This window comes from Trachemys scripta, chromosome 6 (assembly GCF_013100865.1).
Source record: "Trachemys scripta elegans isolate TJP31775 chromosome 6, CAS_Tse_1.0, whole genome shotgun sequence".
Classification (NCBI taxonomy): Eukaryota; Metazoa; Chordata; order Testudines; family Emydidae; genus Trachemys; species Trachemys scripta.
The window spans coordinates 99,308,729-99,335,825 of record NC_048303.1 but is presented as its reverse complement, the minus strand read 5'-3'; the positions used below and the strand labels follow the sequence as shown (position 1 = coordinate 99,335,825).

General features: G+C 40.2%; 1 protein-coding gene across 2 annotated transcripts in view; it reads right to left on the bottom strand.

The window, feature by feature from the left end:
* Positions 1-22,555, bottom strand: part of SLC24A2 (solute carrier family 24 member 2) — a 179,016-nt gene extending 156,461 nt beyond the window's left edge. For both annotated transcript variants that reach the window (XM_034774524.1, XM_034774525.1), the window contains exons 1-2: positions 22,318-22,555; positions 18,188-19,279 (exon numbers count right to left, since the gene is read on the bottom strand). In XM_034774524.1, coding sequence (XP_034630415.1) covers positions 18,188-19,123 — 936 coding nt within the window. In that variant the 5' untranslated portion in view covers positions 19,124-19,279; positions 22,318-22,555. The remainder of the gene's footprint in view (positions 1-18,187; positions 19,280-22,317) is intronic.
* Between the last annotated feature and the right edge of the window lie 4,542 nt (positions 22,556-27,097).

Below are 27,097 nucleotides of genomic sequence, written 5' to 3'. Positions count from 1 at the left end.
TATTTTAATTTACTTAGTGGCAGCACGATGCAATGAGTTTGCATCATCATGTGACATCAATATCACCATATAGCTAATATAAAGAATTGACGCACTCTTTGGAATGATCTATTTGGGGATAGGTATGTTTGAGAGGAAGTATCTGGAGTGTAAATTCCCACTCCATCAATACTGGCTGTGCCTCTGAAGCCCTGATTGGCAGGGGGACAAACAAACAGGAACTGGACAGTGAGATCGAAGGAAATTCCACCTCAATTTCCTGTGGCAAAGTCACCTTGAAAGGGGAAGAAGGAGGACATGGCAGCATGAGCAGTGGGTAGCTGTGCCTACTGTTGCTGCAGGACCACAGCAGGAGAAAAGTCAGTTCTGGGCTGGGGAACAGTTCCAGAGAGCAGCGTAACCACATGGCCCCAGTTAGTATGCGCTGCACTGCAGCTGAGAATCAAATGGAAGGAGATCCTGAATTAGTGACTGAACAGGGTGGTGCAGTGTGGCTGTGCAATGCATGCTGTGTCCTTGGGAGTGTACATTGCTGCAGCTACTAGGGAGATAGCAGAGAGCAGAACTGCCAGAACCCACAGGTGAGGGGCTGACCCAGGGACCAGACACAGGGGGCAGCCAAGACTCAGCAGAGAAATCTGGGCCAATACTAGGACCACGGCAGCAGATACTAAATGCAGAGACCCAGACTTGGCATTGGCACTGTACAGAGACTCGAGTTGGGGCAGTTTGGATTTGGACTAATCAAGGTGACTGTTACTGATAAAAGGAGTGTTTGTACTGAGATTGCACTGGCGTGATTCCTGGGTGAATCACATAAAAAAATAAAATAAAAGAATGAGCCAGTAGCAACTCTCAATCCCAAACCAGAAAATAGTTAGCAAAACATTAGATTAATTTAACCAGTACCTACTTTAACACAAACACTTCCTCTTGGTAGAGAGATGGGCCTTGCAGATGACCTAAAGCTTGACAGACAAGCACAATTCCAGACTGAGGGAGGTAGTTTCCAAAGTTGAGGGTCCCCAGTGAAGAACATCTGCCAGTAGGTCCTCTCTCTTATACCAAGAGGGCTCCAGCTAAAGTGCATTCACTGATTACAACTGTGGCAGTATCAGCACAGCAGTATTTATGTACTTGTTCTAATAGGTACTAATAAGATGCCTAATTATTATCTGTCAAATTATTAATGTAAAGAGAAAGTTAATCAGCTCTCTCCATTTTCTGGATATAAAGGATGATTTAAAAAAAAACACAACCTAAATTATCTAAGATAAGAATATATATCAAATTTCATTTAATAAGTTGATCTTTCGAGCCACTTTATTATGGATACAGATGTACAAATGATGTTACCAGAAACATTTTAATGGTCCTATAACTATATTTTATCATTCTAAAATATTTTGTCTACAATGAATCCTGAGCATGTTTGATAGCAATATTTAGAAATGATTTTTCTTCAATTGATGCCTATTATATAATGTCATTTTCCTTGCTATTACTTTAATAAACAATTTAACTGCATCTTTTACAACAGTAGGAAAAACTGAAAATTGTTTTGAGTATCTAATTTCGCAAAAAAGGTTTCCCATTCACTTTGCCAAGGAGTAGTCATTTTAAAAGGCAAAATAAGAAATGTATGTTACTGTAACATTAATGTCCTACTCTGTCCCCTTAGTAATACTTTATTTCTGAAAACATTTCCTCCAACGAAAATACCATTCCAATTCAATGTTTTCAAATAATACTATCCTTTCTGTCAAAATAGGCACAGGAAAGTAGAATAAAAGATAACAGTTTTATGTCTTGATATTCTATCACTCACAGACTAGATTACTAGAGTATCTCACCAGCAATACAGTAGTCATTTTGGTTTTGAGATTCATAACTTTTCTTCGAAAACTACATTTTTGGATGGAAATGATTGAGCCTGATCCTGCGGGGTGCTGAGGGCCTTTCTCTCCAACTTATGTCAATGGGAGAAGAAAACACTCAGTACTTCAGAATGAAGCCCTTTGTGCCTTTTCTCAGCCCAGAAGTGGTGTCTTGGTGCATGTGCGGTTTTGTTTGTGAAGGTCTGAAGAAAATCAGTCCAGCCACTTGGGAATTATCAGATAGCCGAGGGTGGAGGGAGGGAACATAGAATCATAACTCTGAATGTCCTGACTTTTGGTCCCAATTCTGCTTCCACTGAAATCAATGAAAGAATTGTGACTTGTTTCAACAAGTGTAGGATCAAGCCTTTTTTGCAGTTAACACATAATAGTAATGTAAACATTTTTCTTCAGCAGAAAAGAATTGTGGTCCCGGTTTTGTTTGAATATCATGCATTACGCTGAAAGACATCTTTTGTGGAAAAAAATGCTGTTAATCGCAAAAAATATTCTTGCACAAGAAAATTGAGAATTAAGAAATGTTTTCCTGTCCTTCCCCATATATACTGGTGTCTTGGCAATAACTGATTACTCTGTGCAAGTTCAAAAACTTGTCTCAGACCAACAGAAGTTGGTTCAATAAAAGATATTACCTCACCCATTTTGTCTATTTGAAAAACATCCTCTCAGTCAAATGAGCATCTCCTGTTCTTGTAAGCATTTCTTTGCTAGTCCCCACTCGGGGTAGGGGGTAATAGGAGTCTATATAAGAAAAAGACCCCAAAATTGGGACATCTGGTCACCCTAGTCCCCACTATACTGCACAATTACCATGTCTCCCACCTTCTTTGAAATGCTATGGCTGCTACCTTGTGTCAAGATTAGTTTGCAGTCAAGATGCTGGCCATTGATTTACTTTCAGACATTAATCCAATCAGGCAAGCAGAAATAAAGCTTCCTACAGCTCATTGTAAAATGTTCTACCAGGCTTGAAAGCCACTGGTTTCTAAGAAGATTAAATGAAAGAGATAACCACATCTAGACTCTTAAATCCTAAACTAAAGCATGAGTTTGCAATTTGGTTCTTTCTTGTTACTGTACATACATGTCTAACTGCTGTCATATGCTATTTTAAGACTAAAGCTCTACCTTGTTTTTTGTATTTATGCATCAAATGTTTTCACCATGGTCTTCAATATAGCAGAAAAGGTTGCATGGCTTTTGCCAAACAAAAGCCACCCCTCATAAATGTGCAAGACTAGCATAACCATAAGATTTAATGAAACAAAATGAATTTTTTCTGTCTGGGGTAATCTATCTGGGGCTTACTGTGGCAATGGGAGCCCTAACCTAGCTTCTCAAGCTTCTTCAGGGGATGGCTTTCCCAAAACCCAGGTCCATTTGGGGTTTGTCCGGAAACTGGACCCTTTAAGGAACAAGTTTCTGTACTGGACACATGCCACCTGCTAAATTACAACTCGAACTGTACCTGCTCTCTTATCCCACTGGATCCCTGAGCTGCAGTGGAGAAGGTGAAACCCTTCCCCGACACTCCAATATGGTAGTGAGGGGAAAATGTCTTCCCTGTCTCCAAAAAGGTGGCGGGGGAAGGGCTCAGGCTGGAGAACAAGGTTTATATAACCTCCCACAGATGTACAGGGGCCCTTGGATTACCTAAATCCCACCATCATGCCAACCAGCTCAGGTGATGCCTCCCCTGCCAGCCACTCTCTGGAACTCTTAATGGAACCACTACCCTTTTTTGCTGCCCACAATCTTGAGGTTGCAGGAGTTGCATTCTGGTGGTTAATAAGCAAACCTGGGCAAATACTGCAAAAAAATATTCAAATATCTATGTTCCACATTTTTACTGAATTCATTTTAGCTGTGTTTTCACCCCTTTTTGTTTACTGTGCCCTCTGCTCACTCCATCCCCCCTCCCTTCATCGCTCGCTCTCCCCCACCCTGACTCACTTTCACCGGGCTGAGGCAGGGGGTTGGGGTGAGGAAGGGGGGGAGGGCTCTGGGGAGGGGCTGGAAATGAGGGGTTTGGGTATAGGAGGGGACTCTGGGCTGGGGCAGGAGGTTGGGGTGCAGAAGGAGGTGCAGGGTCCCGGCAGCGCTTACCGCAGCTCCCAGGAACTAGCTGCCAGGTCCTGGCGGCCCCTAGGTGCATGGGCGCTCCCCTTGCCTGTCAACCAGGAGTGGATTTACCATGAAACAATCTGTGTAGTGGCACGGGGCCCCCAACAAGGGGCCCCCCAAAATGCAGGACAAATATCTGACAACCTGCCCCTAAGTCCCAGCCAGCGGCGCAGCAGCGCTCAGGCAGGCTGCCTGCATGCCATGGTTGGTGGCCCCACGCCACTCCCGGAAGCGGCTGGCTGCTGGCATGTCTCTGCATGCCCCTGCTGTGTGTGTGTGTGCAGGGGGAGGCAGCTCCACGCACTACCCCCACGCAGGGCAGAGCATGGAGACCCGCTGTCCCCCTCCCCACAAGGAGCATGCAGAGACATGCCAGCAGCAGTGGAGCAGGGCTAAGGTGGCTCCCTGCCTGCTCTGCCTCCCTACATTCACGCTGCTTCACTCCCGGAAGTGGCCAGCATGTCCCTGCGGTCCCTTGGTGTGTGTGTGTCTCCACACCTTGCCCGTGCCCTAAGTACTGACTTCCCATTGGCCAGAAACTGCAGCCAATGGGAGCTGCAGGGGTGGCATCTATGGGCATTGGCATGCAGAGACCCCTTGGCCGCCCCCTTGCCCAGGAGCCATTGCTGGAGGGGTGTGTGTGCCATTCGCTTTGGGAGCCATGCTGCCCAAGGTAAGTACCACCCCCTACCCTCCTTCCGCACCCCAACCCCCTGCTCCAGCTCAGAGCCTGCACCCTACACCCACTTCTGAATCCCTACCCCCTGCCCCAATCAAGGTACCTCATTTTTTTTCATTTACTTCCCATTATTTATAATATAGGAGGAGGAGGAAGGGGAAAAAATGAAAAACAGGGGGTGGGGATAAGAGAGAATGTTCTTTTTCTTGGCTGGGTCCCAAGGGGGGACCCCCAGAAATGAAGCTGTGCCCAGGGCCCCACTAACGCTAAATCCACCACTGCTGGCAGCCCTAGGTCTTGATCATTCTCCCATTATTTTTCCACAGGAATTTTGCCATTGACTTTAATGGGAGTAGTTACAGGCAGTGTATCTATAAATTCCAGCCAGGCTGGCTTCATTATTCCATAATTCCCAAAACAAACTTGCTTTGGATCTGCATCTTGAGTTGGTGGATTTAACTCCAGCGGAGACCATTTGTTCTGGTATCCAACATATAGGGAAGAGAATCATTTGTTTAATTAATCCAGACTTTTCAGATTATTTTTTTCATGACTGATTACTATTTGTATTGCTGTAGCACCCAACACAGCCAAGATCAAGGTCTCACTTTTCCAGGCATATATGAACATGTCCCCTTACCTCAAAGAGCATACATGATAAATTGAAACAAGACACTACAAGTGGGTATAATAAACATTAAGGGGGATGGGAGGACTAGGGTAATATTAATAACATCATGCAGATATATCAGCTATTGCACAACATGATGTTTTCAAATTATTTGAGAGGTTTATCTTGTAATGGATACCTGGATAATATGAATTATTTCCAACTACCCCACACCCAACTTTTGCAGTATTATTGCAATTCCAGAATTCCAAGATACGTTTAAAAAAATGTAATGTTTTTCATTAAAAATGTAAATCTGTCATAAGTGTTAACTAACTAATCACAGTGACAGAACGGAATCTAATAGGAAATCAAAAGGATTTTGATTTATTTGATCTTTAAGCACCTAGACAGTACATTGATTGAACAACAAAATTATCATAATATTAAATATCAACCCCAAAGAAAGTTCAGACTCACACCCCCAATCCCTGCCCACACAGAGAATCTCAGATTCCTCCCACACAGTTCTTCAAGCAAAAGCCTGTGTAAGTAGATAGGCCTTGAAGCCTAAATACTGGGTCTGTCAGCAAACCCTCCGCCTCCTTAAAGGGTGTTCTACATTAGCTAGAGCTGTTCTACAGCAGTGTAAAAGGGTGAAATGTTGACACTAGGTGGTTATGCAATAAATGTCACTGGTAATACCATTTACTTTAGGCTAGTCTCACAGCAGTAAGCAGTTAAGAGGTGATAAAGCAGGATTAATTCCTGAGCATAATTTATGATTAAATTGCCAGTGAAGCTTGCAGTAATATTTCCTGATGCGTTTATTTCTCCTACAACATAAAACAATTCTACACTGTTCTATTTTTTCTTTAAGTGTTAGTGCTTTTTAGAGCTGTTAATACCATCAAGCATATGTCTTTAAGCCTGTTCCCGCACCTCACCTTAAAAAAGCCAGTCAAGGTCATAGATATTTATGGCTATCCACTTAAATGAATATATTTGTAACTGGGTGAAGAAGAATAGATTGGTAACAGATCAATGCATAATATCTTAACTGAAGAAATAATTCTTCTCTGAATTTCATTGATAAAAGGGGCTCTTTTTGCGCATACAGCGGGACTGTAAAAATTGCCAAAGTAAACTTTCAGTTACAGCTGATTCCAGAACAGTAGTGGATTTTTTCTAAGCTGATTTGGAAGCAATGTGAGCTCTGAACCTTGCACCTGCTGTTGTACCAAACACAATAAAAAAGAATAACTCCTCATTGACCTCTGAAGACATAGGACCTGGTCCTGCTCCAGTTTAAATCAATAGGTGTTTTGCCAATGATTTCAATGGGGTCAAACAGGGACCGTTTTATATTGGCCGTAGAGCTGGCTGGAAACATTTAGACAAAACATTGCTTCATTAGAATTCAATGATTTGGCAAAATCAAAATGTTTCACAATCTGATTAAGTTCTGATGGAATCTTGCATGGGTTCCAGCAGAAATCTGCCCACTTTCCTGCCTGGCTTTTCAGCAACCCACCTGGTGTGCTGTTGATGACTCCAGGCTTCCAGGGTCTGTGGCTCTGGGACAGCCAGACATGTGAACTGCCTTGGGGCCAGGAAACCCAGGCCTTCCAGGACCCACAGTTCCAGGACAACCCTGCCATGTGGACTGCCTGGAGATGGGGACCATTCCCTTTTGTAGAGAATTTTGAAAGTTTTCGTTTTTGTTCCTAATTGAAACAAAACTAAATTCTGAAATATCAAAATCCTTCCACACAACAGAATTACCTTTCTCTGCCCAGCTCTAATTGGCAGCAAAATAACTGGTCATTTCCCCCATAGTAATAGATATTAAAGACTCATAGACTTTAAGGTCAGAAGAGACTATCCTGATCATCTAATCAGTCCTCCTACACACTATAGGCCCCAGAACCTCATCACCCACTTCTGTAATAGTCTCTAAATTCTGGCTGAGTTACTGAAGTCCTCAAATCATGATTTAAAGATTTCAAGTTACAGAGAATCCACCATTTATTCTTGTTTAAACTTGCAAGTGACACATGCCCATGCTGCAAGGAAAGCAACCCCTAAATTCCCCCCAGGGATTCTTCCAATCTGACCCAGGGAAAAATTCCTTCCTTTCCCCAAATATGGCAATCAGTTAGACCCTGAGCATGTGGGTGAGAACCACCAGCCAAACACCTGGGAAGGAATTCTCTGTAGTAACTCAGAGCCCTCCCTGTCTAGTGTCCCATCAGGTCCTATGTCTTCAGAGGTTAATGAAGAGTTATTAGTTGATTGTGTTTGGTTCTACAGCAAGTGCATGTAAAATTCATTCACAGTGTCATACAATATTTTTCCTATCAAATGAAGCTACTTTTCTAGCAGCCCCAATTAGTGCTGATGTAATTAAGGGTATTTCAGTCTGATTGTGACTAAGTAAATGTATAGAATTATATGAAAATTGTATACATTGGATCACATCTCCTTCCCCAAACCTGTCATATGCAATTTGTCTTCTTCTATTGTAAGCTCTTCAGGGCAGGGACTGATTTCACATGTGTTTATACATAACCTGAAGAAGAGCTCTGTGTAAGCTCAAAAGCTTCTCTCTCATCAACAGAAGGTGGGCCAATAAAAGATAATACCTCACCCACCTTGTACAGAACCTAGCATAATGGGGTCTTGATCCAGACTGGGGCCTCTGGATGCTACAATAACAAAACTGACAATAACTATAAAAAGCTATTTGCGAATGTGCAAAGATGATATAATATGGGGCAAAGGCATTTTGTAATATGAAGTCAGAGGAATGTGTGCTATTTTCAATGGCTCAAATTATCAAACTCTTAACAACACGTGTTCACGTTAAGTTACAATGCCATTACTATGGCTTTAAGAAATATTATCTGACTTGTTTTTAATTAATGGTTCTTTTAATAAGAGGATGGATCTGTTCTGACCAAAGGTGTTAAATCTTCAGTCTTCCTTTCCCCTTTGTAATTAACACTGGTTATATGATCTAAAACTGTGGGTGGCCATGATGTAAGAGCATTTATTTGTCACACATTTTTATGCTGCCACATTCAGCCTGCTAACCCAGGGGAATACATACAAAAACAAGATAATCTGAAGGTGAAAATCACTATAATCATTGCTCCTCTGAGGATCAATTAATGGTAGATGCTATGAAAAACTGAGAATAATATCTATTTAATGGTTCTAACTGCTTCCTAGAAACAGCTAGTAAGTATCATGTGCATCAGTGAGAATCCTAAGGTTTAGCGCTACTCCAAAGTCTTTAGTGCAACTTTAGTAGCACCATATATTGCTCTCTGAGCTACCGCAGTGATTTACATAGAAGTTTCCCCAATTCTTTTTAAGATAAATACAAGCAGATAGTCATTGTGTTTACACCTTTAAGTCTTGATCAGGCCAGAATTTGGCCCACTAATTTTAATGATGCAATATTTGCACACTGTGAGGAAAATCCAGTCTCCTCATTGTGTAGGCATGCAGGATCCCAAAGGCAGCGGGACTGGTGTGTGTGGAAGGGGAAAGAGGCGGGCTGGCCAGCTGTGGAAAGGCTGAGGGAGGGAGATTCCAAACTCCTTATGAATCACAAAATAGTGCTTCACAAACTCTCTCTCCATTGTCGCACTAGAGGAAAGGGAGCAAGCTGGGATAGGGTAGGTTCATTGCTAGAAGGTCTGCGAACTATGTGGATTCACTAGTGAAAAGTGATGAGTAAAGTAAGCTCAGCAGGCCACAACAGTAACTTAAACGCAAGAATTTAGTAGGTGCCACATTTACTTTGGCTGTGCATGGTGACTAAGATTTTACCATAAGCAATTATATATCAGATCCAACCTGGTAATATTGAATAGGGTAATTTTTTTCTATTATAATTATCTGAAAGTAGGGCATTGCCTAAAGATATCTGAAAATTTCACTTGTTAATTGCATGTCATTTATAGTGCAATTATTGCAATTTACTGTAATGTGCCAAGTCTTTTAAATCTGTATAGAGTACTGCACCTCTTAAAGTAGCATTTGTGACACTGAATGTAACCTATTAAGACTTTTCAAAACAAGAAAGTCAGCAAGAAGATCATTTCAAACCATGTCTCACTGGTAAAAATAATTTATATTTTAAAGATAATTTCTCTTAATATGCAGATGCTTATTTAAAACTGGCTAGTACATAACTTTAAGCCTATTTGTCAAGAATGTTATTCTCTCCGAAACAGATGTCATTTCACAACATTTAAGTGCCACCCACATACTATTTTTAGTTGCCAAACTGAGCTGGTTTTGGAATTTACCAGGTGATGAGATTTGAGTCTTTCAGCAACAATGAGTATCCTTGTCACAAAATCTTGTACAAAAAACCTGAAACGTAGCCTTCCTCAAAATGGTCCATTACCTAAAATGATGTGCTTTACTTATGCTGTTTTAACTGGACTTAAAACTGAAAACCAAAGAGTACAGTGAGAAATTCCAGTTTGAACTAAGGAACAGATTTGAGGCACTGCCAGAGGCAGAAGATGGCGAGATACAGACTGTACCCGTAGAAAAATGGGCACTGCTCAGGAACAATGTGATTCAAGCTGCAGCTTGGATATCAAAATAGACAAAGAACTGGATAAGCCAAGAGACCTAGTGTCTCATCAAGGAAAGAAAAGAACTGAAAGAAAAACTCCCAAATGCTAAGACCAATGAAATACTGAAAAAAGCAAAGGAGGATAGGAAACCATAGCGCTGTTTACCAAGTGACTCAACCCTGTGTGGAAATTTCAAAACAGGAAATGGACCAATAAAAAGCAAAGATGGAAAAATGCTTGCAACTGAGGTAGAACAGATGGGCACAGCATTTCAAAGAAGTCCTCAACAGATGCAGCTCCACTCCAGTACCAGATTTCAAAACATCTGAACCTGATCAACTTGACATTAACAATGGTCCAATATAGATGTCACAAGTGGGCTCCAGTCAAGAAGCTGACAAATAACAAAGCAGCAGGAGATGACCAAATCACAGCAAAAATGCTAAAAGCACCTGTTACCATCACCCAAATGAACCTGACACAGCTGTTCAATTAAGTTTGGGAAAAAAGAGACCCCTCCAGATCAGTGGAAACACTGAATCATTGCCAGAATACCACAAAAATGTGATTGTACTAACTGGAACAACTGGAGACAAGTTACACTACTCTCTGTTATGGAGAGAAAGCTTTATACAGTGTGATATTACACAGGATGAAAGTGACAGTGAATGTGAAGCTTAGAGAAGAACAGGCTGGATTCAAGTCCAAGAAATCCTGTGTAGATCAGATATTCACACTAAGAACCATCATAAAAGAACATATAGAATGGCAAGTTCTCCATATCATCAATTACATTGATTTTCAAAAAGCATTTGATAGTCTACAAAGATGTACATTGTGGAATATTCTTCAGTCCTACAGAATCCCAGCTAAAGTCATTATCAAGGCCATGTACAGAAAGGCAATGTGCTCTGTAAGGGTGAATAACCAGACAACAGACTGGCATAAAACAGGGCTCCATTTTATTGCTGCTATTGTTTGGCATTTCAACTGACTAGATAATGAAGAATCATAGAATCATAGAACTGGAAGGGACCTCAAGAGGACATCTAGTCTAGTCCCCTGCACTCGTGGCAGGACTAAGTATTATCTAGACCATCCCTGACAGGTGTTTGTCTAACCTGCTCTTAAACATCTCCAATGATAGAGATTCCACTACCTCCCTAGGCAATTTATTCCAGTGCTTAACCACCTGGACAATTAGGAAGTTTTCCCTAATGTCCAACCTAAACCTCCACTGGTAGAATCTAAGTCCATTGCTCCTTGTCCTATCCTCAGAGGTTAAGAAGAACAATTTTTCTTCCTCCTCATTGTAAAAACCTTTTATGTGCTTGAAAACTGTTATCATGTCCCCTCTCAGTCTTCTCTTTTCCAGACTAAATAAACCCAATTTTTTCAATCTTTCCTCATGGGTCATGTTTTCTAGACCTTTAATCATTTTTGTTGCTCTTCTCTGGACTCTCTCCAATTTGTCCACATCCTTCCTGAAATGTAGTGTCCAGAACTGGACACAATACTCCAGCTGAGGCCTAATCAGAGAGGAGTAGAGCAGAAGAATTACTTCTCGTGTCTTGCTTATAACACTCCTGCTAATACATCCCAGAATGATGTTTGCTTTTTTTGCAACAGCGTTACACCGTTGACTCATATTTAGCTTGTGGTTCACTATGACCCCCAGATCCCTTTCCGCAATACTCCTTCCTAGGCAGTCATTTCCCATTTTGTATTTGTGCAACTGATTGTTCTCTCCTAAATAGAGTACTTAGCATTTTTCCTTACTGAATTTCAGCCTATTTATTTTAGACCATTTGTCCAGATCATTTTGAATTTTAATCCTATCCCCAAAAGCACTTGCGACCCCTCCCAGCTTTGTATCATCCGCAAACTTTATAGCTGTATTCTGCATGCCATTATCTAAATCATTGATGAAGATATGGAACATAACTGGACCAAGAACTGATTCCTGCCCATTATGCCCTTCCAGCATGACTGTGAACCACTGATATCTACTCTCTGGGAATGGTTTTCCAACAAGTTTTGCACCCACCTTATAGTAGCTCCATCTAGGTTCCATTTCCCTACTGTATTTATGAGAAGGTCATGCGAGACAGTATCAAAAGCTTTACTAATGTCAAGATATACCACGTCTACGGCTTCCCCCCATCCACAAGGCTTGTTACCCTGTCAAAGAAAGCTATCAGGTTGGTATGACATGATTTGTTTTTGACAAATCCATGCTGGCTGTTACTTATCACTTTATTATCTTCTAGATGTTTGCAAACTGATTGCTTAATTATTTGCTCCATTATCATTCCGGGTACAGAAGTTAAGCTGACTGGTCTGTAATTCCCTGGGTTGTCTTTATTTATAGATGGGCACTATATTTGTCCTTTTCCAGTCTTCTGGAATCTCTCCCATCTTCCATGACTTCTCAAAGATAATCGCTAATGGCTCAGATATCTCCTCAGTCAGCTCCTTGAGTATTCTAAGATACATTTCATCAGGCCCTGGTGACTTGAAGACATCTAACTTGTCTAAGTAATTTTTAACTTGTGCAATAGTGCACAAGTGCAATAGTGCAATAGTAACAGAAACACTGGTATAGGATGGGGAGATGGAAAATGTCCAGAAGACCAGACTTTGCTGATAATATTGCACTATTGAGCAACAACTCAAAAAAGTTACAAAGATAGACAAACCAGCAAAAACAGCAGGCCAAGAAGGGCTCAAAATTAATTATACAAAAACAAACATAATTGAAACCCAGACACTGACTACTAACATTTCAATAGAAGGCAAACATATCAAGAAAATAGAACTGTCCACCTAATTGGGAAGTAGATTGGCCAATGAAGACCTCAAGAGGGAAGTGAAATCAAGGGTAAGAAAGGCACCCGTCCACAGCATTTACTAAACCCAGCAACATATGGAAATGAAAGATATACAGCACCAGAACAAAACTGAGAATTTTCAATTCAACCATAAGCTCAGAACTAACATATGGCTGTAAGAGCTGGAGATCTACTACAACTAGAAAACTAGACACATTCAAAAGCAAGTGCCTAGGAAAGATTCTGGGCATTTGTTGAAAGATTTCATCAGTGATGAAGAAACCTGAGAAATCTCCAACCAGCAGCTAATTTCCAGTAGAATGAGATGGAAAGGCTTGACACATTTGGGGCATATACTCCAGATGCCAGCACACAGACTCCCACATGAAGCTGTCAAGTGGAAGCTAACTTGTGTGAGGAAACAAGGGTGCCCATAAAAAACCTCAAGAAGAACCCGTAGTAGGGAGAGCAGAACAGTTGATTTCAACAATATAGAACAGATAGAAGCAGCAGCAAATGACAGAGGAATGGAAGAGACTAGTTTCTGTCCTATGTGCCAACATTGGTGCGGGAAGACTGTAATGTAATAACGTAATTGTACTTAACAAGGTGCCATCCCAAGAACAGATTGAAGCCTATCTACAGAAAAGGTTCAACATTTTCAGTGGCAGGGTAGACTACCCAGCTATTGCACCTCAGCTAAAGGCAGATCTGCTAATAGAGATCATAGAATTGGAAGGGACTTCAGGAGGTCATCTAGTCCAAACCCCTGCTCAAAGCAGGACTAATTCAGAGACAGATTTTTACCCCAGGTCCCTAAATGGCCGCCTCAAGGATTGAACTCAGAACCCTGGGTTTAGCAGGCTCAAACCACTGACCTATCCCTCCCTTCATTCCTTTACATTGGTATTCCAATCTTTTGTTTCTCTGTGGAGGCAACCAATAAAACTGCTATAATCATTGTTTTCACTACCTTCAAAGTTATTCCTTTTTCATTTTCTCTTTCCTCTCCTTAGATTTTGAACAGTTGTATGTTTATCTGTACCTCTCCACTTTTACCCCCAAGCTGGTTTTTGTTTTACTCTTCCCATCCTTTATTTCAGTCCTTACCTCTTTCCTTTTATCCTCTCCATCCAACTAGCAAGGGCATGGGTTAATAAATGTGGTTCTTTCTAAAAGCTCTTCCATGCTACTGCTGTATAGGATCACTAGTCAGAAACTTAAGGCTTCTATGCCAGTCTGTGTGTCATCCATTCACAGCACTTCCAGCCCCTTGCTGGCCTGGAAACCAAAGACCAAGGTTGGTTTTGAATTGTGATGTGCTGCTACTACACGACTAGGTTTGCCCTTATGTTCATATTTTAATCATCCCCCTGTACGTCCCCATTTGTCTGTCCACTTTTTTGTTCTGTCTCTCTTCTCTGATCTCTTCCCCCTTTTATCTGTCCTCCTTCCTTCCCCCTCCTGTTTGTACATCCCTGCAGAGTTCACCATGCTGCTCAGCAGGTTGTGCTTCCCCAAAGGCAGAATGGAACCGAGGAGGAGGATTATCACAATTTTTCACTGAGCACTGTCGGTATGTTTGGTGCTGTAGAAAATACTAAGGACCATATAGGCTTCACCCCCAAGGAGCTTGCAATCTGTACCTTTCTCATCTGTTTCATTAAATTGTTGTTAGCATGCCTTTGCCCACATCAACTTTTGCCAGATTTTCTTAACCTGTCCTTTTTTTTAAAGGGGGCAGGGATATTTAAATTTAAAGAACAACAGCTGGAAAACACAGGATTAAAGTAAACCCACATTAAATTTAAACCCCATAATTCATACAACAAGAGAAGACTACACCACAAAAAATGGCTGTTTGCGCTTCAGTGCTCACAATCTACTGATGCCACCTGTACGTCTCAGATCTATGTGAAACTCAAGAGGCACCTAAACAATATGGTGACACAAGCATTAGAAATATCCTTGAGAAAGACTAACAGGCAGACAGACAATTTCATACGTAATTAAGACCTATTTTTAATTTGATAGGAGATATTCATATTGATTTATATTTAAACACCGAAAGGGTGATCTACACCATCTCTATGCAAGTAGCTAGATGGACAAACAAAATGATTTAAGACTAAAAATACACCAGTTGACTCAGAAGATTGTTCTTTATAGGATGAAATTCACCCTGTGTGGTATACACTACTTACGCCCTGCTTTAGCCTTAATTATGAGGGCTCCTGCAATGGGGTGAATTTCCCTCTTAGAGCATAGCAAGTTTCTTGCAGACTTTTACTGAAAGGGACTGATAATCAAAGTATTGCCATCTACTTCAACAGGACGTTTAAGCTTTTCAAATATTTTTCATCTATCATGACCATCTAGATTTTTTACTCTTTGAGGTTGAGATTTGTTGCTAAGCCACTTAACCCTTCAGCTATCCAGCTTTATGATTCTTTATTTAGACCTCTCAGAACTCTGTTGACCTGCTGTCAGATTACAATAAAGTCTTAAAGATAAATACCATAGACAACAGTTTTCTTGGCTGACCACTTTCCAGTTTACCCATGGTAGAGCTGGTACTGCACATTTAGAAGAAACAACAAAAAGGAACAGGAAAATTATCTAGTGAGTCTTGCAAAACCCAAAAGCATGAAACAACCTTTGCAGTAAGAATCCCTGAAAACACCCTTAATCACTATCTAGTGATTGCAAAAAGCTGTCTCACTGTTCCATGCCCCACAGAAAAACATCAAACAAAAGCCAATTTTGCATTAGGGACAATTACATTTGTTGCTTTTGAATATTAGTATGGTAATTTTATAATTTTTTACCATGGCACTTTTCCTATGGAGGAAGGGATAGTATGGAAGTAAGGCAGTTCTGCCTTCAAAAATCAAGAATACCACCTCTGCAGCTCTTCTAATCTCCACTGGTTGGGGAGTAAGCATCCATGTGCCACTGAGATTAACCACTCAATAAGTATTTTTATTCTTTGCTTTAGGAAATTATTGTACAAAGTGAACCCTTTAACATTTCTATAGGAGAGACTGCTGCATTTTCCCTTTTTTTTTTTCATTTAAAAAGCAATGCAAAACAATTATCTAACACTTTAGATTAATGGTAAATAAATGAATGAAGAATTACAACAGGATTCTTATTGAAGCACTTACTATATGACAGCCCTCTTATTACCAAATGAGTTAATCCTGATAATTTTTTTCATATGAATACTAAAGGAATTGATAATTAATAGATTATTATTTCAAAGTTTTAATAGAAATTTCCAAAGTCTTTTACAACCTGGCATACAAATATGTATCTATTCTCTCAGAATCCACTTTCCCAGTCTTTTCACAAATCTGGTACAAAGCTAACTTCTCTAGAAAAAAGTTGACAATTTTATGATTGTTTAATACCCATTTTACTTTAGCTATACATGCACATGAGTGAACCACTGATGGAATGCACGAGCTGAAATGGGTATGGAGTCAGCTTTAAGAAAATGAATTAACTATTCAAATATAGTAAATGAGTGAACTTTGCAAAATGGTTTTTGTCTAATTAGTCAAGTCTATCAAGAGTACTTTAGTGTGCATTCAGAACATTTTATTTGTCTTTCAAATATTTTATTCTTCTGTTCAGTAAAGAATAAATCCTTATGATATATGTACAATATACTGTTACTTTATAGACTGAAATAGACTGACCTGGATAATCCAATTGACAGATTCCATTTTTATTTGGATGAGAGAAAAACTTCAAATAGTATATAGATGTTGTATGACAGGTTATAACATCATATGTCTTCTATAAGAAGATTAATAGATAAGGTAATCATGGACTGATTAATTATGAGTACTCTATATACTGCAGCCACTTCCTACAGAAACACGTTTAGTATAAAATATGATTGCCTTTATAATTCCTTACCAGAGAATTCATTCTTAAGAAGCAGACATATTTATGCAACTTTTGAAAGACCCTTTATTATTTAAGGCAAATAGCTGTTTGCTATTTTCCTTCGGTTTTTAATTTTCAAACAGAGATGTAGAGAGAGAAAGTTGACAGCTCTGTTTGGGGAAAATGGTTGGAATACAAAGGCCAAAAGGAGTCTCTTTATATATAAACGTTATTATATATATATGCTAAAACTGGTCAGAAAATGAAAAACATTTCACTTTCCCTCCCATTTTCATTGAATGTTATTTTGATGGAAATTTTTCTGATCATTTTCTGTCTCCAGTCCCACAACTAGGTGGACTGCAGTACCATGTGAAGCCCCATTAACTTAGTTGGCATTCTGCACAGGTGCACCAGTCTGACGGTATGCTGTCAGCAGCAGGATTGGAGCCCATACGTATATCTATCTGTGTGTATACAATACACACACACGTATACAGAGATACAGAGAGATCAAGAGCATCATTTTTATTCTGTTCCACCATTTTGTGGCTGCTGCAGAAACACACAAAATGGTAGCTAATTCTATCATACTTTACTGAACAACATAATTTTAACTAATGAAAAAATGTGACTGTATCATCTCTGTGTAAATAATCCCCCCATGCCAACATCTCATGTTCATATACAACTAGGCTCTCAATTAAACCCCACCTAGATGACAACACGCAAAGTTTGCACAAGTATTCTAAAGCCCTGAGACAAAATTCCACACTGCCTACATGCAGTATTTATGAATTCAGCTTTCTAATTAGCTTAAATACCTACTTCTTAAAGACTCTCTCTTTATAGTTATCTTCACCAAGTCGATGATAACCAGATCCATTGAATACCATTGCAAACATCTCCAGCTTTCATCACAAGGCCCAAGTATGAGGCTTATAACTGTAGTATGTTCAGCTGATAGATAATGTGCAATAAAGATATTTGTTTAAATTAAAGGCCCAGCCCTATACCATTATAATCACTGAGATGTTGCAAAGAAAAATGAAAAGTTAATTCATATAAAAATTATTAAAAAGTGATGAAATCGTGTAAATCCAAATAACTGGAAAAATAACAGGATCCAATCTGTTCTACAGATAAATTTACAAAAGATGTACTTTTGTATATTGTTCCAAATTTGTTTACTTGTTCCTGGTGAAGAAAGTGCTGTGGTAGTCATAAAAAAGGCAGCATTTGCCAAGATATACTAAAGCTACTGTCTAATTTAAGAGTATAGGGGGAAAACTGTTTACCATATCTCAAACATGATATGGTAAATGTTGGCTTGGACTAATATGGAGTAAAAAGCTACTGGGAGTAAATAAGCTTCAAAAAGCTATTGCATGCCTTATTTGCCAGTAGATTGGTATAGTGGACTATAATGGAAATCACAGAAATATTTGGGAAAACCTAGAAACCTCCATGTCACATATATTTACTACATCAAGGGCCCTTAAGACAGAAGCATTTCAGATTTATATACATATTAAAAAATAACCAACCTTTTGTTCAGAATCTGCCGTTGTTACCTTCTCAACTTTGTTCCTGTTTAAAATTTTTTTCACACATTCTTCTACTTGAACGTTGAATTTCATGAAAGTCACATAACAAAAATAAGCTATCAGTAGTGTTAAGCTCTCCCACCACATGATTAAATTATCCAAAAAAAAGATTATTAGCAAGATCAAGTCCATGATATAAAAGGACACATCCCTAAAGAGCGGCCACCAGGTAAGGTTCAAGATCTCTCTAGAAAATAAAGCACACATTCCAATAACAAACAGGATATTGAATACTGCAGATCCTACTATTGTTCCAATACCAACATTACTGTGAGATATAAAGACTCCTATCAAAGATGTGAAGAGTTCTGGAGCTGAACCACCAGCAGCCATGAATGTTGCCCCAGCCACGTCATCAGATATGGCTAGCTTCTCAGTGATGACAGTCAATGAAGGAACAAAGAACTCATCACAGACTATGGCTAAGGCTATGAACATATAAATCATTCCCATGATATGGAGGATTACTGCCCCCCTTCTTCTTTCCGCAAGAGAAAAAAGGTCTTTTGGGTACTCTCCCTTGGAGTGTTCTTCTGTTGCATTATTGTGTTCAGTTTCATATTTCATAGAAATAGGTGAATCTGGAGTGCCATTTTGATTCTGTTCCTTGACGTCCAACAGAGTTCTTTGATGCCCATGCATTGACTTTTGGCTACCTAGACTACTGGTCATCTCTGTGCTATGTGGCTCCATCTTGAAAAAGGCACTAATTGAAAGAGAGAAAGTGCTAATGGCCATTATGCTCATGAAAAGACCTATTATTCGTATCAGTCTTAGTTTTTTCCTGACATTCTGATGTCTCCTACACCTAAACAGTGGTTCCTCCAAACACCATTCTTCAAGGATAGTAGCAGCAATGTTTTTAGAGAGAGCCATTTTTTGTTCTCTGCAAGATGTTGTGGCCCAGAAATTCAGTATCAGACAGACTGTTCTTTCATACTTCTTCCTGATTTTAATGCTAAAGGTGCTTTCACGTGTTTTTCCAGAATCGAGTACTTTTATGCTTCAGATGAAGTATATTCGTCATTCATGCTTAAAAGGAAAAACAATTTTTATTAATATTATAACGTGATTAGAAACCTGACTTTTTAAAAGATGTTTTACTGTACATGATTAAACAAAGAGTTTAATACAGAATATTAAACAGTTTCCTGTGACTGTAGCAGTTTTAATTGCCCACTTCCTTTTAAGTAGTCTCCTGCAACATGTGTTAACACCTTACACCGGGGGTCGGCAACGTTTGGCGCGTGGCTCGCCAGGGTAAGCACCCTAGCAAGCCGGGCCAGTTTATTTACCTGCTGGTGCTGCAGGTTCGGCCGATCGCGGCCCCCACTCACCGCGGTTCGCTGTGCCGGGTCAATGGGGGCGGCAGGAAGCGGCGCGGGCCGAGGGATGTGCTGGCCGCGGCTTCCCGCCGCCCCCATTGGCCCGGGACGGCGAACTGCGGCCAGTGGGGGCCACGATCGGCCGAATCTGCCATGTCAGCAGGTAAATAAACTGGCCCGGCCCGCTAGGGTGCTTACCCTGGCAAGCTGCGTGCCGAACGTTGCCAACCCCTGCCTTACACTTATCAATCTATCCCACACATTTAGCTGTGACACTTTGGTTACCTTTTCCAGAACTGAAAAAAATTGTGTGAAGCTTGAAAGCTTGTTTCTTCCATCAACAGAAGTTGGTCCAATATAAGATATTACCTCACCCACTTTGTCTCTCTTATAGGCTGGGACCAACACAGCTACAACGCTGCAAACACAAATTGTAATGTAGTGTCATATTACATCCAATCAAAACTAAGCTTTCCAGCAGAAACAGCAACAAAATGTTTGTTTTAATACAAAAATAAATTCTGCACAGGAGGAAAATCCCGTGGATAAAAATCCATCAGTAATCCGACCATTTCATGCCATTCAGAACTAAGTCACTCATAGCAGATGACAAATAGTTCCAGTGGAGACTAAAAGCTGTCCCCAAAGTATATGTAAAAACAAATAAACTATTGTGTTAGTGAATACTACTAAAAGTATTCTTTTTCTTCATTATTTGTCACTGTGATTACACAATGCCTAATTCCCAAATGTTGTGAGAATATATTATATATATATACATAAAATATTAACCTAGGGACAAATATGGTCCTATTCAGACCTATTTGCAGCTCAAGCAGTTTTAATTTAAACGTTTAATTTAAATTTAACAATCCTGCAACAATCATTGAATTTTAGGTAGGAATAACTCTAGTGACAATAGGATTGAAATAAAGATTAAATACATCTATGTCTTCTTTATGTCCCATTAAGTCATGGACTTAAAGTTCCCTGAATTCAAGACAAAGGCTCCCGTTGACTTCAGCCTGCTTTGGATCAGGCCCTTAAAACACCATAAAGTGTTTGAACTACCGAAGATAAAAATATCATTTATCAATATTTTTTCTTTGTTTTTTGAAAAATAAAAGCACACGTGACATATATCTTCTAAAAACTTAAGTGCCCAATCCTGCAAACCCTTAAGCAAATAGTCTTGACTAACACAAATATTGCCATTGAAGTGTATGGGACTATGTGTGCGAGTAAGAACATAAGAAAGAGTTTGGAGTATTGGGCCATTAGCGTGCTTTAACACAGAGCAAGTACTGTGAATAATGGCTGTTTAAATTAATGAATGTAAACTTTTTTCAAAGGTATATTTTAATACAGAAAATGATGTATACAATCACTAGATATTTTATGCTGTAAGCAATAAAAATAATTAATATTACGACTGTATACCGAATATGCACATAGAAAGACTTTATATCATGCCACTTATTCAGGACATTAAGGTATAACATGTCTGATTATTACAGATTATATGAAATGTTAAAAATAAATTTAAAATACTTTTAAAAACCAGTGATTACTGTCTTGTTAAATATATAATTTCACATATTATCCATATTTGTGCACATAACAGTTGCACAGTCAGATCAATTTTTTCCTGATTTTATTAAAAAATTGTTCCCATTTCCAGATGATGCCAGGGATATAAAATTTTGTCTACAGCCCATAGGGGAGATATTTTATTTTCCATTTTAGATTGACTCCCCACCAGTCTGCCACAAATAATATTAAACAGTCAAGATAAAGAAACATTGTCAGTGGCTGTGCTTGCAATTTACACAACCAATGATCAAAATAGCTCTCCCTTGAGATATTTATAAAGGGAAATCAGAAATATAATTCTAGATGTGTGAACTGAGTGACAAAATACACCCTGTACCTTCCCAGTTTCGATAATTCTACAAAGTACTGATTAGATCGATGGACAGACACACACATTGAAGAGATTTGAGCCTATAGGATAACACATATCTAGGAATATGGAGGGTAAACCCCCTTTGCACTGACTTTCTTTTTTAATATATACCCTTCCTCTGGGTCATTGCAAAGATGTCTCAGACACACACATAGATACCACTAACTCAGTTCCAACTTTGCAAAACTTTTCCTTTCTCCAACCCCCCACCTTCACCCCAGAACACCCAATCTCAGAACAACACTTCATATAAAGGGCGAGGTACTTGGGGAGGGGGTACGATTTCCTGATTTCTCCCCCACCTCAAGCTTCAGCTTCACTGCTGTGCACCTGCACCATCTCCTTACATCTCATGTGACATCACAGAGCTCCCCATGATGGGGGCTGTGTGTTGGGAAATATCTTGTCCCACGGAGGAGGGCGGGGGCAGCCCCACTGAGGGCAAGAAAAGCATTTGGGATGGGTTTGCCTGCTCTGGGGAGGAGGTGCTCCCTCCATTTGGGTGGGTTTGCTTAATTTAGAAGGGTAACCAAATTGGGGGGGGATAGGGAGTGGGGCCCCACAAATAAACCATTTCAAAGGAATGGGGGGATTGGATACCAAACGATCAGTGTGGGGAGCAGTTCTACCCCCTTTCGGTCCCCCCCATTCCCTACCTCTGCCAAGGGCCAACGGGAGGGTGAGGGGATTAGCCCGGAACCCTTCCCGCTCGCCCCCCCCGTGCCTCTTCGTCCCCCCAACTGCCGCCGCCCCAGCCCCAGCGCGGGCCCAGCACTTACCGGGGTGCGGCGCTCTCCCTCGCCGGGCTGGGGCAGAAGGTGGTTTGCATGAGTGAAGCCCGCACGGCGCCGCCGGTGTTACAAGCCGGGACCGGTCCCCTCCCCTGCTGGAAGTGATGGGCAAACAAGGGAGTAGTTGGTGCAGGATGCTGCTGTCAGCCGGCCGCCGCCTCTTACCCGGCCAAGTGAGAGGCTGAGCTCCGGGTGAGACTGACCTGTGCCAGCTGCCCAGCATCCACTGCCGGCCCTTTCTCCACCCTGCTCCGCTCTCCTCGGCCTCGGCCACTCCCTCCCTCCCCTCTGCCTATCCGCTCTGCCTCCCTCGCTCTGGCACAGAGGACACAGTAAGTCAAGGAGCGGGAGGCTCCCCTCCCACATCAGTCTGTAGCTGCAAGCAGGTGAACATGTGCCTAGCTGTATGTGCCAGCTGAAGGTTATGACACAAAGTCACAGGGACCCACCGAAGCCTGGCAGCTCAGTGTGCGATATACATCTCTGCACTATGCAATGAGATTTCCCTGCCTATCAGCCTGTCCTATTTTCTTTCCCTCTCCTGCCTTCCCCTTCATACAATGAAGTTAGGGATGGTGAAAGACAGGGCCATGGAGACTTTCCCAGACCTGAAGAAGAGCTCGTGTGGTTTGAAAGCTTGTCCCTCTCACCAGGAGAAGTTGGTCCAATAAAAGATATCCCCTCACTTACCTTCTCTTGCTAATATCCTAGGATCAACACAGCTAAAACTATTCTGCATATGGCCATAGAGACTGGTGTCTTTCCCCAACCTGCAAAAATTTTCCTTTCCCATCCTGAACTGGGAGGAAAAGACAGAATCACAAAATTTTTCACGACCCAAAAATATGAAGAACATTTCGGTTTGGGTCAGTCAAAAAGATTTAATTTTAATAATTTTGAAATCTTCCATTTGTTTTTGACCTTTCCCCCTTTCACCATTTTTTAGTCTACATTTACTAAAATTTCAAAATAAAGTGTCATTTTGACTGAAAAAACGGAAACTTTTCAGTTTGAAAATGTCAAAATAGGACGTTTTAACAATTAACAAATATTCCAATGGGGGTGGTGGTCTGGAGATTTCTTGAAACCCACTGTTTTGCAATAGTTTCCACTTTGACAAATTGGCTTTTTTGGGGGGTGGGGGAATGGCCTGTCAAAAAATTCCCAGCCAGCTTGACTGAAGATCACCATCCACAGAACAGGTCCAGCACAAATAATGGCAACATGAGCCATCCCATCCCATCAACATGCCTCAGCTCTAACTGCAGAAAAACAAGGTGAAAGGAAAACCCATTAGTTCTTGGCCTCTCTGTTCAGACTGCCTGCTCAATGTCAATTGCAAGGTGATTTGGAGTTGTGGATGCTGGATCAAGACTATAACATTTCCTTTTTTCATATAGGCCACTGGATAGCTACTGGTAGCTTGTTTTGTTTGCTACTAAAATAGGCTGAATTTGACATGCCGATGTGATTAAGAGGCAGATTTTTAAAGGGTATTTAAAAAATGCCTAGTTCCTTTTTAAATTAATGGGAGTGAGGCACCGACATACCTTTAATGATCTGGCCCTAAGATCAATTATTATTTTTTTTAGAAATAGGAGTTCTCACATAACTGTACTTAGCTGTCTTCTCCTTCTGTTCCACTCACGGATGCCACAGTCCAGTAGTCTGTGCTATCACATTTCAGTCCCATGGAAGCCATCCTGTTCACAGAAGTTCACAGACATGAAATTGTGTGGGGTTACTGAATGAGTCACATGAAATTGGGAAGCCTGATCATAAGGGAGACTTCATTAGACACACCAATATCTTGGCAATTATCCAAGCTAGGATGAAAAATATAGAAAAAGTATATTATAGGATTATCAAATTGAGCTCAATTAAAACTTTTTTTGAAGCTTTGTGAAGTGACTCAATTTCCCCTGTAATATTTGAATATTTAGATAAAATTGTGATTAGTTACATTTGATGAGTGATTTTAAACTTGAATCAGGCCCTTCATTTATAAATTCTTTGGGGAGGACCTTTTCAAAGTTCCTACCATATTTTGTGCACTATATAAATAAATAATAATAATAATAATAATCAGGAAGAGAAAACAAACAGCATAGATGGAAAATGGAAAGTGCACAGAGAGGTGGGAAGACAACAACCAAGCAGCTATACCCATTGCAATAAAAAATGTCTTATTTTCTTCAGCCAAGTGTTTAAATCCATATTTAGGCACCTGATGTGCTAAGCAACCAACTTCTATCAAAGCCAGTGGGAGCTGCTAGATGGCTCAGCACTTTTGAAAATTGGACCACTTATTTAGGTGCCTAAATGAGGGCTTAGAGATCTAACTTCAGGCAACCATTTTTAAAAAAATCTTGGCAGTCTTATCTCCTTAATAACAACTTTTTTCATGCAAACAAGGACTGGAATAGTCTACAGTCTGACAAAGCTGGAGAACTCCTGCATTTGACATGAAATCAGCCATTTATTTTAAAAGTTAGAAAACTGATCCTTGTCTTCAGAAAATTTAGGAAGTACTTTGTTGGGAAAATTAGTTTTAAATAACATTTTTTTAAAAGTTTGCAAAAGCATGGCAATGTCTCCTTAAGATTGAGAGCAGAACATATCATTCCACTGAGAGAGAATATACTATTAAGAAGGAAGGACAAAGTAAGGCTCATGATTTTGTATTTCCTAATATTTTTCATTTTTTGCCACATTGGGAAGGTAATTTAAACATATTTTATTCCATTTATTTTCTTGATGGGGAAGTTTGGGGTTGGGTTTTAGAACAAAAAAGCAGTTGTGAAAAGTTATCAAATGGTAACCATTTATCTAAGAACAGAAATGGCTCTAATACACATTTTCAAAATTTGTCCAGACACTAATTAGAGATGTGTGGACCAAAATCCCACTCCCTCAAAAATAGGGCAAGTTCAGATCCAGATCCAAACTTTACAGTTTGAAACTCTGTCTTTCAACATATATATTTCCCCAAGAAATTGTAATGCCTTATTATGCAATATTAGGTAACTGCTGTGTGTTTTCAAAATAAAAATATAAATTACCTCTAAATGAAACCTTAACAGCACTTTAATTCTATGTTATAAATAGTTCCTATTACAAATTAAAATAATAATAAATACTGACGGTCATCTGAACACACACAATCTTCTTGTACTGATACTCTATGCAGGGAATAGTAAAGGCTAAATGTAACCTGGACCGAGCAAAACATTAAAAAAAAACCTGACCATATTATTTTAAAACCCCGCCCCCCCAGGCCACTCATATTATTCTGGAGTGAGTGTGGAGGAGTCAGGATGTAAGGGTCATTTGGAAATGCCAAGACTCCATCTACTCATATTTTCTGATCTATTAAATCTTCCAGTTTGTGTGAGACTCCTGGGTTCCTTGAACAGTAGCTTAATTCTCCTGAATGGGAACACTACACAGCCAGACAGAGGGGAGAAACTCAAAGGGCAGGATGTGGAGAGTCAGAGGTAGAGAGATACGGTGGGACAGTTGGATGAAGGGAGCGGGAGGAATTTGAGTGAGGGACCCAGAGGGAGGGAGTCGAGACAGGGAAGGAAATTTGAAGGGAGGAATGTGGGGGATACACAAAGGACATATCAGGGGATGGAGGAGCAACTCAAATGAGGAAATTATGGGTTTGACAGAATTTAGGAGGAGGAGGAGCAAGGAATTGAGATATTTGATGGAAGAAGGGAATTATGCAAATGAAGTAATGCGTATTCTTCCACATATACATCAGGGCATTATTTGCATGACTTCTTCAGCATTCCAAACTGATAGCATTAATAGGTATGTATTTTCAGGGTGGGGAGTCTGGAACTGAATAAATGAAAGGGGAGCAGAACAGAAATCCTCTAACTTCTTCATTTGGAAAAAGAACAGGAGTACTTGTGGCACCTTAGAGACTAACAAATTTATTAGAGCATAAGCTTTCGTGGGCTACAGCCCACTTCTTCGGATGCATAGAGAGTGGAACATATATTGAAGCGATATATATACACACATACAGAGAGCATGAACAGGTGGGAGTTGTCTTACCAACTCTGAGAGGCCAATTAAGTAAGAGAAAAAAACTTTTGAAGTGATAATCAAGCTAGACCACTACAGACAGTTTGATAAGAAGTGTGAGAATACTTACAAGGGGAGATAGATTCAATGTTTGTAATGGCTCAGCCATTCCCAGTCCTTATTCAATCCTGAGTTGATTGTATCTAGTTTGCATATCAATTCCAGCTCAGCAGTCTCTCATTGGAGTCTGTTTTGAAGTTTTTCTGTTGTAAGATAGCCACCCGCAGGTCCGTCATTGAATGGCCACACAGGTTATTCTTCATTTGGGATCTTTTCCAATACCCACTAAAATCAATGGAAAGACCTCCATTGACTTGAGTAGAGCTGGATTAGGTCCTTGTATAGCAGAGAGAGCAGAATATTAGTGATGAGATCGATGTTGGGGGAGCAACATAATAGATTTAAGATCTATACTGTGTGAATCTGAGGGCTTCTTCACATGAATACTTAGTTCACAGCAAGCTGGGGTGTAAATCTATCATGCACTAGCCTGCAGCAGACTAATTGTCCATGCCAGACATTAATAGTTTGTTAGCTTGCTTTGGTCTAGTCCCATTTCAAAGAGAACTAGATCAAAGGAAACTAACAAACTGGTAATGTGTGTCAGCAGCGTTCACATGGACAGTTAGTCTGCGGCAGGCTAGTGCAGGGTAGTTTCACACCCCAGCTT